Consider the following 20,211-nt stretch of genomic DNA (forward strand, 5'->3'; position numbering starts at 1 on the left):
TCCAAAGAGATATGACCCAGTAGAATGCAGAAATCATCAGACAATATCATTAAAATCAAGTGCAAGTAAAATTTTGCTGAAGATAATTCAAAAATGACTGCAATACTACACTGATAGGGAACTGCCAAGTTTCAGACAAGGATGTGGAACAAGGGATGGATATCACTGCTGATGTCAGATGGATCTTGGCTGAAAGCAGAGGGTACCAGAAAGATGTTTATATGTGCTTTATTGACTATGCAAATGCTTTCTACTGTATGGATCATGACAAGCTATAGACAAAATTGGGGAGAATGAGTATTCCAGAACACTTAAAAACTGTGCTCAAAAGAAACATGTACATAGACCAAGAGGCAGTTGTTCAAACAGAACAAAGGGATACTGAATGGTTTAAAATCAGGAGAGGTATGCACCAAGGTTACATTCTTTCACCATACTTACTCAATCTGTATGCTGAGCAAACTGGATTATATGAAGTTGGATTATATGAAGAACATGGCATCAGGATTGGAGGAAGACTCATTAACAATCTGCAATATGCAGATGATAAACCTTGATTCCTGAAAGCTTAAAAGGACTTAAAATATTTAACTGATGAAGATCAAAGACCACAGCCTTCAGTATGGGTTGTACCTCAATGAAAAGAAAACAAAAATCCTCACCACTGGATCAATAAGTAGCATCATGATAAATGGAGAAAAAATTGAAATTGTCAAAGACTTCACTTTGCTTGGATCAACATTCATGGAACCAACAGTCAAGAAATCAAATAACATACTACATTAGAAAAATCTGCTGCACAGGCCTCTTTAAAGTGCTCAAGAGCAAAGATGTCAGTTTGAGGAATAAGGTATGCCTGACCCCAGGCCAGGATATTTTTGATCACCTCATTTGCATGTGAAAGTAGAACAGTGAATAAGGAAGACCATAGAAGAACTGACACATTTGAATTATTTGTGTTAGAGATGAATATTAAAAGTACCATGGACTGTAGAAGAACAAACAAATCTATGTTGGAAGTGCAGCCAAATGCTCCATAGAAGCCAGAATGGCCAGACTGTGTCTCTCATACTTCAGACCAAAAGTCCCTAAAGAAGGACATCATGCTTGGTAAAGTGATGGGTCAGCGAAAAAGCAGAAGACCCCCAACAAGATGGACTGGCACACAGTGGCAGGAGTAGTGGGCTCAAGTCTAACAATTGTGAAGATGCCACAGGGCCAGGCATGTTGTTGTTGTGAATAAGGGTGCTATGAGTTCTAAGTGATTCAGCAGCCAAAAGTAAAAATGAACAAATCTGTGTCAGAAGTACAGCCAGAATGTTCCTTAGAAGTGAGGATGGTGAGACTTGATCTCACATAGTTTGGACAACAAAAAAGATCCTCAATGAGTTGGACTGACAACATGGTCTACAACAATTGGAAGGATGGCACAGGACCTGGAAGCATGTCATTCTGTTGTATAATGGGTCACTATGAATTGGAACTGGTAACAATGATAACAACAAAAGTGCTGAGTGTTAATGCTGGGTGTTAAAGAAGCCAGTTAATATGAGAGTAAAGGATGATTTTCTAAAAGAGGATAAACTAAGATCCACCAACAAAGAGTTAAGGAAAAGGGAGTTGGGAAGACTGTTCAGGGCAAAGGGACCAGCATGGGCAAAGGACTAAGACTCAGAGGATGGATCATTCATTGAACTAAAAGTTATTCAGTATAAATGGGGCATACAGTATAACCAGAGCTGAGTAATAGCAAGAAATAAGGTTGGCAAGTTAAATAGGGGTCAGATTATGTGGGAACCTTATATATTAGACTTTCTCTCCTGAGAGAGTTCACTGCAGCCAACTTCTCTCTTGATCACTAAACTAACTGGAAAAGACTGATAAGTCAAGGTATAGAAATCAAAGGATATGTAAGAATTAAGTAACTTCTCAATGAAAGCATAATACCTTATTTTTTTAAAAAGAATTAGGTAACTTTCTTTTGAAGGGGGAAGGAGTGGCTAGCTGTAATTTCCTTTACTTAAGAGGACTTCTCAATATAAGGAAGACTGTAGAATTGATGCTTTTGATAGAGGAGAATATTGAAAGTGCCATGGGCTGCCAAAAGAACCAATAGATCCATTCTGGAAGAAGTGCAGCCAGAGTGCTCCTTGGAGGCCAAGATGGCTAAACTTTGTCTCTCATACTTCAGGAGGGACCAGTCGCTGGAGAAGGACATCATGTTTGGTAAAGTGGAGGGTCAGATAAAAAGAGGAAGACCTCCAATAAGATGGATTGGCCAAGCGGCAGTATCGATGGACTCAAGCGTGGCAACAGTAGTGAGGTTGGCCCAGGATCGGGCAGTGTTTCGTTCTGCTGTGCATAAGGTCACTATGAGTTGGACAGACTCAGTGGCATCTAACGACAACAAAGAGGGCTTCTCAATATACCATTAGTTTCCCACAATGTTACTTTGAGTTGCTATCTGAGAAACTGAAATTTCAAAAGAGCTGTTGTAGGTAAAGTTGTGAAATCAGTCTACATTCTTTTCACAAAGAAGAAAACAGTAAGGGAGGCACAAATGCCAAATTAATATGCAGCATAATAATGGCATATATAAATTAACATGTCAAATTAAACTTATTCTAAGTTTCATTTGATTATCATTTTTTCCAATTAAGTCTAGGCCAACATGTATAGAAATCAATGTTGCTAATTTGGTCATAAGCTCATAATTTTTTTTAAAAACCCTAATATTTGTCTTCGTATGCCAAGCTTAGGAAGATAAAACCCCTACTAGGAGCTAAACGGAGTCCTGGTTTATAAGAGAAGTACTCAACTGTAAGGTTGGTTGGAACCACACAGTCAGCAGTTCAAGCTCACCAGCTGCCCCTCGGAAACCCTATACAGGGTCACTATGAGTCGGAACAGACTCAATGGCACTTAACAACAGGAGCTAAAAAGAGAGGAAAATCCAGACATGTCTACTTGAGTTTATTCTCATTCTTTAAAAAAAAAGGAAAAAAAGTGGGGGTGGAGGGGAAAATAACCCCTAAACACTGTGAACAGGAACCAAGACTCCAAGTTTTGGGTGTAGTCCCTTTACCCCCAATCTCAGCTAAGAGATTCCCACCCACCCAATTTTCTTTTAAACACCCAAACCAGCAGCAAAGGTACCTGGGGTTGTCACTGAAAATTTGAACACTAGGAACGGAAGAGGGAAAGTCCAAAAGTAGGCATTGGGGGCAGAAAAAGAAGAAATAAGGGAAAGGCTAGACTCTGGAGGACAGTTAGGCAGCAAAAGGTAGAAGTGAGCCAGTATGGGGGTACCCCTCCTGACTGCTGCTGCCCACATCCCCCAGGACCCCAGAGAGCCCATGGTTTGTTCTGCAGTCCATTCCCTACTCCCTAAAGGCCTCACAGGCCGAGCTCCAAGTCCTCCAGCTCTTCCTCCAGTGCCCTCCTCCTTGCCAGCTTCTCTAGCTGCTCTTTGCTGGGCTGGCTGATCTCCCCAGCCTGGATCCGCTGTTGCAGCTCTTCGACTTGCCGCAGCTTCTTCTTCAGATTCTTTATCTTCCTGGCCTTTTCAGTGGTAGCAGCTGAGTCGGCCTGGTCAGAAGCAGCGGTAGGGACTGCGCAGAAGCCCTGTGGGGCACTAGGGAGTTGGGGCGTCTCTCCCAAGGACACCTTTTCAAGAGTCCGGCTCAAAGCCTCTGCCTCTCCCTTCTCTTGCTGTTGCCGCCTCTTCTCCTTTCGCTTCAGGTTGCGTTTGGCTGTCTTGGAGAGACCTGGTTCACCACCTTCAGGCCTGGATGGGGTGGTAGGAACAGTGGCTTCAGGACTCAGCCCTGGGGGCAGTTCTGGTTTACTCTTAAAAAACTTCACATATTTGTTTTCATACCTGAAGGAAACAGAAATGTCAATAAGTTTCAAAGAGTCACTGACTTGAGCCCCTAACTTTTCAAGCCCTAATCACATCCCACTTCCTTAGTCACTCATGGTCCAGCCCCAACTTTCCTGTTAGGCAGGCCATATTATAGAAGGGTCACTGAGACCAGAAGCGCTGGATCTGTGTTAGAACGGCGCTCCAGCTCTCCATCTCTGAACGCAATTTGGAAATTCTGAGGAACAGGCCATAGGAACAGGATTAACTATTTCCAACCTCACTCCAAAATCCCAGACCCCTGATAGTTGCCTCCCATTGTATTTCCTGAATGCCCAGGGGCATCTTCCCTGAATGCATAAGCACGCCCATTTTATCATTCTGTTAGGAGCCAATTAAGTAACCCCTCCAGAGGCCTAACCACGCACACTGGGACCTCCTCTTGCGGCACATAGCCTTCTTTCACCCTCCGCTGCTTCCGCCAAGTTCCGTCAGGTCGTTGTGTTGAGGCGATATACTTGCCTGGAATTAGAGAAATTAAGTTGGTGAGTTATTTCAAACATTTCCCAGTATCCAGCCCTCCATTATCCAACCATTAAAGCACCTTATAGCAACCCTTAATCTCTCTTCTATATTACTTAAAAAAAAAAAAAAAAGAAAATAGGCTCTATGGGGTAAAAATGGCATAATACACCATCCCTGCACTCAAAGAGCTTCAAGTTTTATAATTTAGTTGGTATAAGTCAGGAACAGAGGAAGAGTTAAAAACACAAGAAAACAGACTACTACATCAAAAGGCAGTAAATGTAGAAGAGGCTTTAAAAAGTAGGCAAAAACAACTACAAGAACAGAAATGACAAGGTACTTCATGGAAATGAGGAAATTTTATATAATGGAATTGGAAAAACAGGAAAACTTTAGGCCTGTTTCTATACTATGCTACCCTGGGGTTGTGTCGGTTAATGCGCTGGATCTCAAAGTCAGTTTGAACCAGAGGGTCCTCGGAAACCCTATACAGGATTGCTATGGGTCGGAATGGACTCAACGGCACTTAACATACAAGGATATTTGATGTTGCATTATTCAGAAAAAAACTGGAAAAACACTTGAATGGTTATCACTAGATGAATTAATAGATTTGGTTCACTCACACTTTTTAATAGCATGGTATTCCATTGTATGTGCTAGATTTAAACACACTTTTTTTTTTTTCCAAGAAAAAAAAAAACCTAATTAAAAGCAAAATGGGAAAGAAAACAAAACTTTCAAAACCAGAGTGTGCTGCCTTACTAAAAATGTCTAATGTAATTTAAAATATTGTTATCAAAGGGCAATGTAAATACAATCTATGAATTACAATCATTAACAGAAGTTGCTAAATGTGCAGGTACTTGTGGAAAGCAGTGAAGGAAAATCTTGGTAAGGACACAGCAAAGTGAGCAGGGGCTTTGGGAGTGAAGCTCCGAGAAATGCAGGACATTGGCCTAGGTCTGAGGAAGATGTCTGGTCTACTGTCTTGGTTCCAAGCATAAGAAAACAATTTTGGCAGGATTCGAGAAGAGGGCAATTCTGCAACCCTCAAAGCAAGTCTCTAGTTTCACTCGCAAGGAGGGTGTGCTTTCCAGACATTAACAAGGTCTCTTCAGGAGGATCTGCTTTCCAGCTTGTAGTGTAATGATACAGGAAACCAACGAAAATAGCACCCAAGGTGGGGAAAAACCAATATGACGAGCAACTTGTATATGTATTATTTTTCATAGTATCCTTGCCACTGTTTACAGTTTGAAGGTCACATGAATGGACGTCACCAACATAATATTGCTTTAGTGTTTCTCTGGCATCAAAGGAATGGCATCATCAAAACTTTTACTCGCAGCTGCACCAGCCTGTCCCAGCAGAACTTAGTTTCCTCTAGGATCTTCAAGGAAGCAGGCGGGTTCTTGTAGACTCCTCCGTGGATCACCAGCCATATTTCCTTGCAGGAATTGTGCTTCCCCACCTCCTCCTACCGGTAATAGGTGACAGAGGTCTCAAACTCTCTCCCCCTCTTTTCCATCGCTGCTGCTAGCTTCCACAGCAGTCATTGGGACAGAGATACCACCGCTATCTGGATTTCAGCAGCTAACTTCCTAAGGGCAAGCTGCAAGCTCAAAATGTTCTGACTTGAAATGCTGTTCATGATATACTAAGTGAAAAACAGAGGTGCAGAATCTGTAGAATAGTTATAACTTTTTGTGCCAGAACCCCCTTTACACTATTACTTTAGAATACTACGTCATTATGCAATATTTTAAAAATCAAATGTCAAGTATTAAAAAATCATTAAGTAATGGGAAGCTATCAAGTGTATACTTGCATATTGCCAGATACAAGTTTCCCAGAACTCAAGTTTCCAAGGTGGTAAGCAGATTGCCACATCTTTCACCCACAGAATAGCTGGTAGATTCGAACCACTGACCTTTCAGTTAGCAGTCCCATGCTTAATAGTTACTAATTTTGATCTGAAACTCAAACTTTATCATTGGTAATGTTAGTCGTTTACTGAATTGACAGGTTTGCTTCGTTTTCAGGAAAATATCTGTCAGATACCCAAGTCTGAGTTATGAGCCTGTTAGTTACTCAAGTAAAAATGGTGTTCCAAGAAAAGAGGCACTTGCTTAGCTTGCAAATCAGACAATCACACCGTGTTTTTCCTTCAGATAACCATCTTACTTTGGTATCTAGCAGACTGTTTCATGCTTATCATTTAGTCACAAACATTAAAAAAACATGTATCCCTTGGGACAACAATGTTCTGCAAGTAGATATGTGGACAGACACAGGCTGAATGGATGTTGAGGAGGAGTAGGATATATGTATATATTTCACAAATGTGAGTTTGAAAGAGGATATTGCCATATGGATATTTACCTTTCCTACAAACTATGACTGTGGTAGAGCATACAGTGGGCAAAATGATGAAAACTTATTAGATATCATCAGACATCTTAAGGCAATGAGTTGCTGGGCCTGGGAGCTCAGCGGATGCCATGGTCTACTGGCATACCACAGTCCACAAAAACGATTATATGAGCAATTGGTATGTTCCAGTTGGTGCCTGGCCTTGTTTTGGCAAATGATGTTGAGCTTTTCCACTGTCTCTTCCCACAGATGTAGCAAATTTGCCTGTGTATTCCATCTGGTGAGGTCCATATGTATAGTTGCCTTTTATGTTGTTTAAAACTGGTATTTGCAATGAATAAGTCATTGGTCTTAAAAAAAATTTCTATCATGCAGTCTCCAGCATCATTTCTATCACCACAGCTGTATTTTCCAACTACTCATTCTTCCTGTTTCCAGTCTTTGCATTCTTATCATAGATAGCACTGTACTTCAAGATCTTGAAGTCCTTTTTGATGAAAGCGATGCCATTCCTATTGAATTTATTTTCAACATAGTAAACCATATGATTGTCTGATTCAAAATGGCTAATTCCAGTCCATTTCAGTTCACTAATGCCTAGGATGTCAATTTTTTGAGTTCTGTTTCATTTTTGACAACTTCCAACTTTCCTAGATTCATACTTTGTACATTCCATGTTCCAATTATTAATGGGTATTTGCAGCTATTCCTCCTCCTTTTGAGTTGCTCCCCATCAACAAACGTTGGTCCTGAAAGCTTTACTCCATGATCAACTCTACTTTGGAGAGACAGCTCTTCCCTAGTCGTAGTCTGAGTACCTTCCAACCTCATCTTCTGGCACTATATATGACAATATCCCCCTGCTATTCCTAAAGTTTTCAGTGGCTAAACATTCAGAAGTGGTCCGCCTCTCCTCCTTTGTCTGGAAGCTCAGCTGAAACATGTCCACCACATGTGACCCTACTGGTTTTTATAAAATACTGGTTATGTACCTTCCAGCATCACAGCAACACACAAGCCACCACTGGACAACAAACTGGCCGACAAGTGGTGGGAGGAAGAGAAGGTGGGAGGAACCATTAACTTTTTTTAAAAATCTCTTTTGTATAATGTAAAAAGCAGAGGTTTTAAAGGTAAAATTTCTAAAGCCTCCCACATGAATTAAATATTTGTTAAATACTGGTTAAATATTAAATAAATTGGTTTTTTATTCACACTGTAAATCATTTTTTAAATATATCAAAGGAAATTAATAAAATTTAACAGATGGATGGGAGAAAAATGAAAAAGCATAAAAAGTACTAAAATATTTTTTAAAAAGTCTGAATGTGGAAGTGACACATGGAGAATTTAGAAAACAAAGAAGGTTACAGGTGAATCAGACAGTTTGTGTTAGGAAATAGTAAGTTAGGTGTAATGACCCAAAAAAGAAAATGGAACCAGATTTTAGAAAACCTTCAGAAACATGGTCAAGAATTTTGGACTTTATCTGGTGAATAAAGAGTGCCACTAAGGATATTTTTCATCTAGCTACAATAGGCTTTGGATTTATAAAAGACCAAGATTCTACCCTTTTACTGCAAAGGGCTTATAGTCTAGTTGAAACAGGAAATACACAGTCAAATATATAAAGGTTGCATATGTTAAATGGCAAATGAGGCAAAGTGACAAAATGTGGTACCTGAGTATAAAGGCAGAGTAAAAACATCAATGAATGGAAAAACAGAGGCTTTATGGAGGAGGACAGGGATTAGAGGACTATGAAAAAAGGGCCAAACGAAAGTAAATGAAAAGGGGGGCAAAAAGAATTCTAAATTAAACTTCTTAACTGGCATTCAAAGTCTGATCATTCATAGAAGTTCATTTTAAAACATTCTAAAAAATTCAGTCATGCCATATATGGGAGACAGTGAATGAAGTACTCTGGCTGGGCCAGAGGACTCACTGGTATAAAGCAATGAAGGAGAATGATCAGACTTTGAATGCCAGTTAAGAAGTTTAATATCTGGCTCATGAAATGCATTCAGTAAGTGTTCGTCAAAATAATAAACCCTTTATTCAAAGCAGTGTTCTAGAGCAATTAATCTGGCATAATGAGAAGGCAATTTGAAAAGGGAAAACATTGGAGACAGGGGAAACTAGCAAGGAAAAAAGATTGCAATAATTCTGGCATAAAACAACAGAATGGACTGAGACAGTGAGAATGGAAAAGTGATGGTGCCAGGTAAATTACCAAAGAAAACCACTCAGAATTCACTCACTGAGGGGAAGGCTCAAAGTAGCAGAAGTAGAAGATAATTCAACACTCTTTGTTTTAGTAGACAAATTTTGAGAGTTTAGCATAAGAAAATAGTTCCAACAAGAAAAAAAAGAGGGAGAGAGAATCATGTGATAATTATGACATTATCTACTGATAGCTAAAAATTATATCCAATTCTGTAAGAATGGCTAAATATATACAGTATATCCATTTTAAATGATAATACTGTGTTGGGGTGATAAAATTATAAATATTTTAATAATTCTCACTAATGTTATATTATGGATTTTTAAAATGTGTAATTTTAGGTTTTAATTCTGAACAATTTGGAGAATGACAGATGTAAAGGAGAGTGAATTACTTTTGATTAGGTGATTTTAAAAGATGAAATACACAGCATCTATTGTGAACCTTGGCAGATGAACAGGATTTACATAAGTGAGAAGTGATGGTGCGGAAAAAGGAGAAAGGAAAGGGATAATTCCTGTAAACTGTACCCCTACTAAGATTCTTCTGGATTCCTATTGCCCTCAGGGCACACAAAAGACCTTTTTGTTCTAGTTCTTGCTAGTGTTCAACCTCTTAGCACCTGCCATTCACACTCTTTTCCAGCCACTTTATTCATAAATCTAACCTGGACCCAAGCCTATATTGTTTTTGCTTCACTTGTCCTTAAAAATATTTTTCTCGTTTCTTTTAACAGATCATTTCTGCTGGTCTTCCCTGACCTCCTTACCCCATGCCAGGTACCCACAGTACCTGTCTTAGCTTTTTTCGTGCTCTGATGTTTAATATAACTGTTTGATTGATGGAAAAGACGTACTGTGTTTTTGATGATCTTTGTAGCAAAGGGCCTAGCCCACTGACAACAGTAAATATTGGTTAAAGAACAAATATTTAAGTCAACCACTTAGGGAACAATTGAGGACTCAGTATGTTTTGGGCAAAAGGCATATAAAATAGGAAAGGAATTTGGACTTAAGCCTCAGAGTATGGGAAGCACTGAAGGCCAGTAAGGGAGTACAGGTGATTTGCTCAAAGTAATTTTTAAAGATTAACCTGAAAATGTGTAACATACACTAAAGGTAGAGAAAATGAATGTGATAAGATGCAGTCTGAGAAGATTTGACTTAAATCGTCTCTCTGGGTATAGGAGTTCTGGTGTAGCGCTGTAAGATAAACAGTGGACTGCTAACCAGACACTGGTGATTCAAACCCACCAGCCACTCCTTTGGAACCCTGTACAGAAGTTGTTTTGAATCAGAACAGACTCTAAAGCCCTTAACAACAACAACATGGTTTTGAAAGGAAAATGAAGAAATTTATTATGAAGAACCCATTAACGGTGGATTCTAATCTAAAAGCTGTCTAGAATTGAATTACAGAGAGGAAATAAGGAAAATAGCACCATAGTGGATTTAACCTGGTGCTTTTCACATGTCATCTCGTATTTGATTTTCACAGTCAACCTTACAGTTAGAACATTTATTCACACATACATTTAAAATGTTTATTGGTCATTTACTGTTGTTCCAGGCACTATAACGGGCTAGATATATAGCATTCAATAAAACAGGCACAGTTCTTGCCATCTTATAGCATAATACATTCTAGTAAAGAAGAAAGGGGACAAACAAACACACAGATATAAATGAATTCACTCTTGAATGTGTAAATTTTGGAGAATAAAAATTGATATAAAGAAAAAATGCGGAGAAGAAAACTTTATGAAAATAGTTAACTCTAGACAAGCAGTGTTTCATACGGAATTAAGGAGAAAGGGACAATGCCAGAAACATTTACTTTAATTGCATAGAAATTATAGTTGAAGTAAAGACGGAGTATGAGGAAAGGCAGAACAGAAGCTTCTTGAATGGCCATCCTGTCTAGAAGCCCTCAGAGATACAAATAGCCCATTATCACAAAGGAGCACCTATTTTATGTTATCTTGGTTCCATCCTCTGGCCTTGATGGCATCCAAGGGTGAAGTCAAAAAGAAGGGAGAAGTATGGCGATTCCCACCCCTAGAAATAAAAACCAAGGGCAGAATATCAGGACTTTCAGGTAATATCTTTGAGAGTCAGAAACTACAGATTACAGATTGTTATTTTAAGAATTTTGTACACTTTCTCATTTCCCCATGTCTGCTGTTTTGTAATCCCCCATCGGTTTCCTTAAATAAATTAGCATTAAAAACTCTTAAATTGAAAGGAGCCTAGTTTTCAGGAGTAACAAAAAGACAATGAAGAGACTAAGTCCCACACAATAGCCAGGCTTGGAAGGAGACATCTAACAGGTTAGGCAGAAGTGATTAGTAAAGTCCTTGGGAGGGGGGTGTTTCAAAGAAGACTGGGTCACAGATCAAGACTTGAGGATGGTCTCAGCCAACAATTATTAAGACTGAATGCAGTTTTCAACAGAGAAAATATAAAAAGAGAAGATGAATGTTGAAGGAATGAGCCTGGAAAATGGTTCTGGATCATTTGCTCAAGGAGGAGAATGTGTCAGCAATAAATAACAAGAAATAATTGGTAGAAAGAAGAGGATCAAGTCAGTGCTGTGCCCATGGAGACCTTTAAGAAAGGTAAGGAAACAATGTTAAATACTGAAAGAGATGAAGGACAAGGAAAACTGAGAAAAAGGGTAATGGATTTGTTGTTATGTGCCGTGGAGTCAGTACCGACTCATAGACACCCTGTACACAGTTTCCGAGGCTGTAAATCTTTACTGGAGCAGAAAGGCTCATCTTTTCCCGCGGAACAGCTGGTAGTTTCGAACTGCTGACCTTGTGGTTCGCAGCCCGATTCATAACCACTATGCACCAGCTCTGGTAGGTGGGAGGCTAGGTGGGAGTAATATTGCAATGGCCAGCATTTCTGCACCTAGAGATGAGAAAGGAATTGGCATTCCAAAAGGCTAAGTGCCTTCAAGTTGGTTCCGACTTATAATGATCCTTTAGAGGGCTTCCGGGGAGCGGCTGGTGAGCTTGAAATGACACACATAGATAGCAGTGGAAAAACTCACAATATACCAAGAATGATTAGGAAAGTGCATTTTGGTGTTTCAGTGGTAGAATTCTCATATTCCCAGACAACATACCTCTCGTGCACCTACCAGACTCAGTGAAGGCTGTGTGTTGCTATGGTGCTGAACAGGTTTCAGTGACCCTTCAAGATTAAAATGGCCTAGGAAAAATCTAATTCTGAAAAGCAGCCAATGAAAACCCTATGGATTACAACTGTTTTGAGCTCTGCAAATTAGCCATCATCTTTGATACCTGTGTTAAAACAGCAACTGTTTTAAGCTGTTCCCTCATTAAGCAAATCATTAGCTTTTTGCTCAACACACTGTGTTCATATCAGAGAGTATTATACAGGAGCCCTGGTGGCATGGTGGTTAAAGCACTCGACTGCTAACCAAAAGGTTGGCAGTTCAAATCCACCAGCTATTGGGCAGGAGAAAGATATAGCAGTCTGCTTCCATAAAGATTTACAGCCTTGGAAATCATTTCTCACCTGTCCTACAGGGCAGCTGTGAGTTGTTATCAACTCAAATGTAATAGAGTATCTTGAATATAAGAGTGGACAGTCCAGGCATAAATTTGGTAATTCCCATAAGAGTTTTAGTTACCCCCAAAATTATTAAATAAGCTTGGGAAATCCTGAGTTAAAGACGCCACAAAAAATGTTTTAACTGCAAGGCTTCTCTGAGTTAATTATGTCCTGTTTTTTATTTTTAAATAGGTTCTCTTATTCCTGTAAATAAGATGATGATATAAGGGCCAGTCAAAAGTTATTGCTATAAACCCATAAAAAATCTTTATTAAACAAAACAGAAAAATGTGAAGCTATTGTTTCTCAACATATCCTCCATCTAGCTGTATTCATTTCTGAAGGCAGTTTCCATCTCTCTGTAACCCTTCCTGAAGAACTCTGTTCTCTTCCATTTACACCATTTGTGCATCCTCAAGGGGCTCAGATTGTGTTTCTTTTAAAGGTCCTTTGAGAACTGGGAACAAAAAAGTCTGGAGGGACAAGATCAGGGCTGTAGGGTGACTGCGGTAAGGTTTCTCAATGAAATTCTCATAGGATAGCCCTGGCTATCCTTTAAGAATGGGCTCTTGCATTGTCAAGATGGAAAAATATTCCTTGGTACAACTTTCCTGGCCTTTTTCTCACTAATGCAGTTTTCAATTTTCTTAAAATTAAATGATCATCCTATGTCCTTCAAGGAATTCTAATAAGATTACTTACCCCTTTGGGGATCTCCAAAAACTGCCAACCACAACCTTCTGAGATGACCTCTCTACCTTGAGTTTAACTGGCTAAATAGCTCCCCTCAGAGGCCATTATTTTGATTGAACCTTTTTCTTTTGAAGGCAACTGCCATATACTGAATTGTGTGTCTTCCTTGTATGTGTCACCTTGGCTGGGTCATGATTTCTTTGTGGTTTGGCAATTATATAATGATATAAATGTAGCAATTATATGATTATTCCCCCATGATACAATCCTATATGATAAGCCAATAATTAAGGGTGGGCAGCAATACCCTAAATCCCATCACAACCCTGATCCAATGTAAAGGAGTTTCCCAGAGTGAGCAAAATCATTTGGTTGGTGGTTATGTGTTATGGAGTTGATTCTGACTCATAGCAACCCTGTATAGGGTTTCCAAGGTTATAAATCTTTATGGGAGCAGAAAGCCTCATCTTTCTTCGGAGTGGCTATAGTTTCGAACTGTTTACCTTGTGGTTAGCAGCCTGACTCATAACCCACTATGCTACCAGAGGAAACAAGGTGAGCAGAGAGAGATCTACTACCACTAAGAAAGAAGAGCTGGGGATGGAATGTGTCCTTTAGACCTGAGGTCTCTATACTGTGAAGCTTCTTCTTGTTGTTAGATGCCATCGAGTTGGTACCGACTGCAGCTTCTAGACCCAGGGAAAAACTGATGCCAAGACACATGAAAAATGTTCCGGGAATGCTGGGCCTACAAATAATGAAAGGAGACGAGGACTCTTCTCCGGAGTCAGTGCTTTGAATTCAAACTTCTAGACTCCAAAACCGTGAGAATAACTTGGTTTGTTAAAGTCATCCACTTGTGCTATTTCTGTTACATAGCACTAGAGAACTAAGACAGCATCCTAATGAGTAAGACAAAAGTGTATTACTGAGAGAACTTCTCTGCACCCATCCAATTATCACTTAGACATACTTAGCAATACTTTCTGACTTACCTTCATATCATTTATAGTGTTTCTCAAATGCACAGGGCAGGGAGAGGCCTTCAAAAAGCTCGTGGATAAATGGAATTTAAAAATAATAGAATTTTTCCATAAACTTTTTGAAGACTCCTTATGATTGCCCAAAACCTTAGTTTTATTTAAATTTATATCTTAGTATATCTCATAAGATTACTAACTGTTCTGAGAATCATATTTTGGGAAATACACCCCATTCAGTATCATCCAAATCATGTTAATAGCATATGCTATGCTATATGTGTATGTAGAAAGAAAAACTACTAATCATGTATGTGATTTACATTTCATTCTACTTGCAAAAGTGCATTTTGTAAGTCTTTTATAATGAATATGAATTAATATTATAACTAAAAAAATAAACACTTGTACTTTCCAGCCCAATAATTCTACTTCTGGAAAATCTGTCCTACTAAAATAACCCTAAATGCAGGAAAACAATTTCATGCATAAAAATAGTCAAAAGAATTCTTGTAGCAAAAATTCTGGAAACATGGTACGTACAAACAATAAAACATTCTGCCAGTATTTTTAAAGCTTTTACATATAATGTTTAATAGGAAAGAAAAATATTTAGGTCTTAAAAAAGACAACGTTTTACATCCTACTTTGGTAAGCCGCCATCTAAAGTGCAACTAGTGGTCTCTCCCTGATTGGAAGAAAGAAGAGTGATGAAAATTGAAGACCCATGGAACCAATAAATTGCAGGGACTAATGGACTATGCTAACATTAGTCTCCATAACCCTGAGATCAAAAGAACTAGATGGTACCTGGCTACCACTATCAACTACTCTGAAAGGGATCACATTAGAAGGTCCTGCGAATTGTGAAAGAAAAATGTGGAACAATACTCAAAATAAATTTTAAAAAGGTTGGCCCTACAGGTCAGATAAAGACTTGATGACTTGATGAAACTCCTGATACTATGACCCCACCCTTCAAGCCTGGAAATGAACTCATCCTCATGGCTCACTTTTTAGCCAAATGATAAGTCTATCAGGAGTCCTAGTATGGTGCTGCGGGTTAATGCACTGGACTGCAAGGTTGGTTTAAACCATAAGGTCAGTAATTCATGCTTACCAACTGAACCTCAAAAACTTGATGGCACTAAACAACAATAAGGGTTACAATAACACTAGTGAGGGACACACACCTTAGAATAATCAACCATCTGAGATCAAAAGGGCAGCATTTACCCAATGATAAAGTTCAGAAGGGCTAGGAAAAGAGGATTAGAAACAGGAAACATGGGAAGGAAGTGGGATAAATGATGCTACATTGGTGGGATTGCAATCAATGAGATGAAACAAAATATGTAATTGTTGAATGGAAAACTGATCTGCTCAGAGCTTCACTCAATTCACAACAAAGTTTTTTTGTTTGAGGAATATATCATCTGACTCAACCTCATTAAAAAATGTACACACACAAAAAAAAGATTAAAAGAATTTATGCCCATTTTAACAGTAGACTCTGATGGATAATTTATATTGAATAAAAATTACATACCTAAATTTGTATTTAAGGAGTAGTGTAAAATAAGCACTGGACTGCAAAGTCAGTGAACTGCAAGGTTGGGGGTTCACACTCACTAGCTGCTCCTTGGTAAATGTGAACCACTGACCTTTTGTTAACAGTAAAGCATTTAACCACAGTACCAGCAAGGCTCCTTCCAGCAGGTCTATTGTTAAGTGCCATCAACTCAGTTCCTAAGTGGGTCTGAACCTTGTGGTTAGCAGTTCAGTGCTTATCCTACAGCGTCATACACCGCGAGCCTAAGGAGAGGCAAGAAGCTGGTTTGCACAGTAAAGGAGGCAAAGGTGATGGGTAGCACCTGAAGAAGAAGCAATGTCCTGGCTAAGATTTAGTTTGTAGTGATTTTGATGTGTAGCTACTTTGAAATATGAGAGGACCTCAAAAGTTTGTGGAAAAATGGTGTTAAAAGCTAATATAAAATTTCCACGGACTTTTTGAAGCCCTCAAGTCAATGCCTTCTGATGATAAAAGTATTCCAAAGGTGCTGAAGACACTGAGAATGATAGCAAGAAACAAAGTGGAGGAAGAAAAAATGATACAATAAGTCTGGATGTTGACACTAAGATTTCAGGATGCATTAGGATGCCTTCCCCAAGGATTGCATCAGTAATCAGGAAATAGCACAAGCTTGCTATAGTACAGGAATCAACTCCATGGCAGTGGGTTTGTTTTTTCTCCCTTAATAAGGGAAAGACGATAAGCAGACTGATTTCTTCTGCTTTTCCACAAAGGCACAGGAAACAGAAGATACCTCTGCGGGTCAGGGGGATAGGGGGAAGTAGGGCAAGAAGTGACATTTAGATTTTCATTAAGTCAAAGTAAAGAAAATGGTTTAGGATAGAGACAAGTATATTGAACAATAAATGGTATTTCCAAAGCACATATTAAAAAGGAGTTAGTTGGAGAAGGACATACTGGGTAGAGGGCAGGAGGAGAGAGGTACCACTTTGAAATGTGAGATTTGAAATAAGCAGCAGAGAAATGGGTTACATTAGGTGCCATAAGACAGGTGGGTTAAGGAAAACAAACATGGAGTGCAACAGGCTTAAGTGACACATTTTAAAACAGGCTGTATGTACCACAGCAAATACAGCGTGGGTTCTACAGAAAACTACGTTTACACGATGACGGATACAAAAACAGTAACATCTTGTACTTGCATAGCACTTTACAAATTACTTTCACATATCTTATCTGATCCTCACTGGGAAGATTTTATTAAGTTTCCAAAACGGATACAATTGGATGGGGCAAAACCATGATGATAATCTTGAATCTCGGTTTACAACACAGAAACCTCACACAGCAGACAGTTTTGCATCTAAGCCAACAAGGAGAGAAATTCTTCTGTAGACAGAAGTAATAGTGGATTTTATCAACTTGTCAAATGGCTTGAGAGGAGCCCCTCAACTTCTATCATCACCAATGATTAGAGAAAACAGAGAAGGTACCACATCAAGGAGGAAACCCAAGCCTGAAGTTATATTAGGTTCCTTTTTCCTACACACCTCTGGACTTCAATAGCTCAACAATGAAAATAAGGGAGAGAGAGTGAAAAGCACTTTGTAGCAATGAGTTCTTCAGCAGATGTGGCTTCGGGGGTAAAAAAGAATATAAAAGAGGGTGGTGTATGGCAGCAAGCAGGCATCACTAAAAGATGGGGGAGGGGAGCAAGGGAAGGCAGAAATTGGAGGGAACTGAGATTGTAGGTGCCTCCAAGGCTGGAGAAACGACAAGAGATATAGGATGCTCCTACAGATGGAGAAAAGCTTTGGGTCCGTGAAAGTTCTGGAGTAGGTACCAGCATTGAAGGACCCTAGGGTTTGGGTGACCGGAAGCCAGGACCCCCAAACAAGACACCAGAAGGGGGCGCAGCTGACACCTCGTAGGAGAGAATGAATGGGGAAGGCGGTACGGAGGGCGGAGCAAAGGAGGGGCCCCGGGGTGGGCGGGGCGCAGACCCCTATCCAAGTCCGAACCCCTGCCCCGAGAGCCAGGGGAGAAGCGGATCGCGTCTCCCGCACTCACCGCCGGTCTCGTCAGTTACATAGGGAGTCGCCATCTTGAAAACGCAAACCACTTCCGGCGTGAACGGCCTAGGGTTCCGCCTCCTCCCCACCGGAAGTGGAGTCCCGATCTTAGCAAGCCACCATCTTTGTCTTAAAGGGAGAGTGCACCAATTCATGGCCAACGTGTAGGGGAAGGAAGAGGGAGCAGAAACTAAAGAAGTTAATAAAATAAGAGCTGTGGGTTCCTTTATTACCACTGCTATCATTATTAAGCGCCTTTAAAACAGTTGCATATAAAACAGTCATCTGGGCGCCAAGAGAAGTTCCGAAGCACGGTCCCTCTTCCTCAAACGCACTCCTCGTGGGTCCGGGAACTCGGGGGGAAGGGGGAAGGGGAAGGGGGTAGAGGGTGCAAAACCAACCTACACCCGAAAAGGGGCACTAGGATCCCAGAGAGATTTGACGGCGTGGGGCTGAACAGGCAAACTCGAGCTCTCGAATATTGCTGGTCAAACTGAAGACCCCAGTAATCCCTTTCTAAGCAAATAGGGAGGTAGAAATCGTGTGCCGTTTGCCCTCTGCCGCCCGGCTTAACCCCGCCCAAGTCAACCCTCGGGACAGACTCGCGCGAGGGGCGTAGGAGTGTAGAGCTTGCCGGTCCGTCACCTGTTCCCGCAGCCTCAGGGTTGCCGGCGGCTTCCATGACTGAGGAGGCTACGGGTCGGGTTGCGCGACAGGCCTTGCCCTGGCCCTAGCCCTGGCCCTGCCCCTGGGGCGGTTCCGCGGAATCGGAGGCGTACTGACGAGGGCCTAAATTTGCCCGGCCTCCGACCCTGGGAGCCTCTAGGGCAGGTCACAGGGCAGAGTGAAGCCTTCTGGAGGGACCCAATTAGCAGTGGCGTCTCCAGAGGAGTGGGGGTGCGGACCACACAGGGTGACACCAAAGTAACTGTAAAATCTTTATGCAGTGTTTCAATATAAACTTATTATTATTTATAAAATATCCCTGTAGTTAAGGAGCTCTGGTAGCGTAGTGGTTACGAATCAGGCTGCGAACCTCAAGGTCAGCGGTTCGAAACTACCAGCTGCTCCGTGAGAGAACGATGAGGCTTTCAGCTCCTGTAAAGATTTACAGCCTCGGAAACCCTGTTCAGGATCGCTATGGGTCAGAACGACTCGACGGCACTTACCAACAACAACATCCCTGTAGTTATAACAATATTTTGCATTCAGCACCACTTGGATGTACCAATATACCTACAAGGCTAAATTGGATGCTAATTTACTTTGTTTTGTGAGGGATGTTGTTAAGTGCCATGGGGTCAGTTCCAACCCATAGCAACACTATATAAAGTTTCGGAGGAGCAGCTGGTGAACTTGAACCATCGACTTTGGTTTAAGCCGACTTTGCAGTCCAGCGCAGTAACCTACAGCGCCACACCTGGGCTCTGCAGAGGTGGTTGTTGTTAAGTGCCATCGAGTCGGTTCCGACCCATAGCGACCCTGTATAGAGTTTCCGAAGAGCAGCTGGTGACCTTGAACCACCGACCTTGCAGTTCAAACGGCTTTGCAGTCTGGCGCATTAACCCAAAGCGCCACACCTAGGAGTAAGGAAACAGGATTAGGACTATGTAGCTAGGTCTAGAAGGCAAATTGAAGGCTTCTGGGTACACCCAACTAGCAGTGACATCACTAGAGGAGTGGGGGTGGAGTGCAGACCAAACCTCGTGACAACACTGAGTTGGAGTCCTGGTGTGGCACTTTAGGATAAGCACTGGACTGCTAATTGTAATATCGGCAGTTCAAACCCACCAACCGCTCCTCGGAAACCCTGTACAGGGTCAGAATCCACTCAATCGCACTTAACAACAACAGGTGAGACCCAGGGCTTTGTTTTTATTAGGGTTATGAGTAGGACTAAAGTTAGCATTAAGGAACCCTGGTGTTGTTAGGTGCCATTGAGTAAATTCCAATTCAGCGCTACCCTTTATAGGGTTTCTGAAGAGCAGCTGATTGGTTTGAATTGCTGTGTGGTTTGCAGTCCGCTGCTGATCCTACAGCACCACATCAGAATGCTGGAGCCCTGGAACTGTAGTGAATTATGAGCTGGACTGCTAACTGTAAGGTCAGTAGTTCTCATCTACCAGCTGCTCAATGGGATAAGGATGAGTTTTTTCTGCTCCTGTTATCAGAACTGACTTGGTCGCATACCACCAGGATTAGTGTTAGGAGAGATTTAAGGTTTCAGTTAGGTTTATTTTTTATTTATTGAAATCTACTGGATTTTCTCTTCATTTGGAAGTTCTGTAATTACATTTTACTTTCTTTTTACACTTTTTACTTTGTTTTTGTTGTTGTTGCTATTGCAAACGTATCTCT

General features: G+C 40.7%; 1 protein-coding gene across 2 annotated transcripts; it reads right to left on the reverse strand.

Moving 5' to 3' along the window:
• Positions 1–2,956: 2,956 nt before the first annotated feature.
• WIBG (within bgcn homolog (Drosophila)) lies at positions 2,957–18,535 on the reverse strand. 2 transcript variants are annotated; one of them, XM_006859398.1, is made up of 3 exons: positions 18,499–18,535; positions 4,291–4,384; positions 2,957–3,880 (listed from the first exon to the last, which is right to left on the reverse strand). In XM_006859398.1, the coding sequence occupies exons 1-3, from the start codon at positions 18,533–18,535 to the stop codon at positions 3,397–3,399; spliced, it is 615 nt and encodes a 204-aa protein (XP_006859460.1). In that variant the 3' UTR covers positions 2,957–3,396. The 2 variants fall into 2 exon arrangements, with proteins under 2 accessions (XP_006859460.1, XP_006859461.1); XM_006859399.1 differs by lacking the exon at positions 18,499–18,535 and adding an exon at positions 17,852–17,895.
• Between the last annotated feature and the right edge of the window lie 1,676 nt (positions 18,536–20,211).

The sequence above is a fragment of the Chrysochloris asiatica genome, unplaced genomic scaffold (assembly GCF_000296735.1).
Source record: "Chrysochloris asiatica unplaced genomic scaffold, ChrAsi1.0 scaffold00033, whole genome shotgun sequence".
NCBI classification, from domain to species: Eukaryota; Metazoa; Chordata; class Mammalia; order Afrosoricida; family Chrysochloridae; genus Chrysochloris; species Chrysochloris asiatica.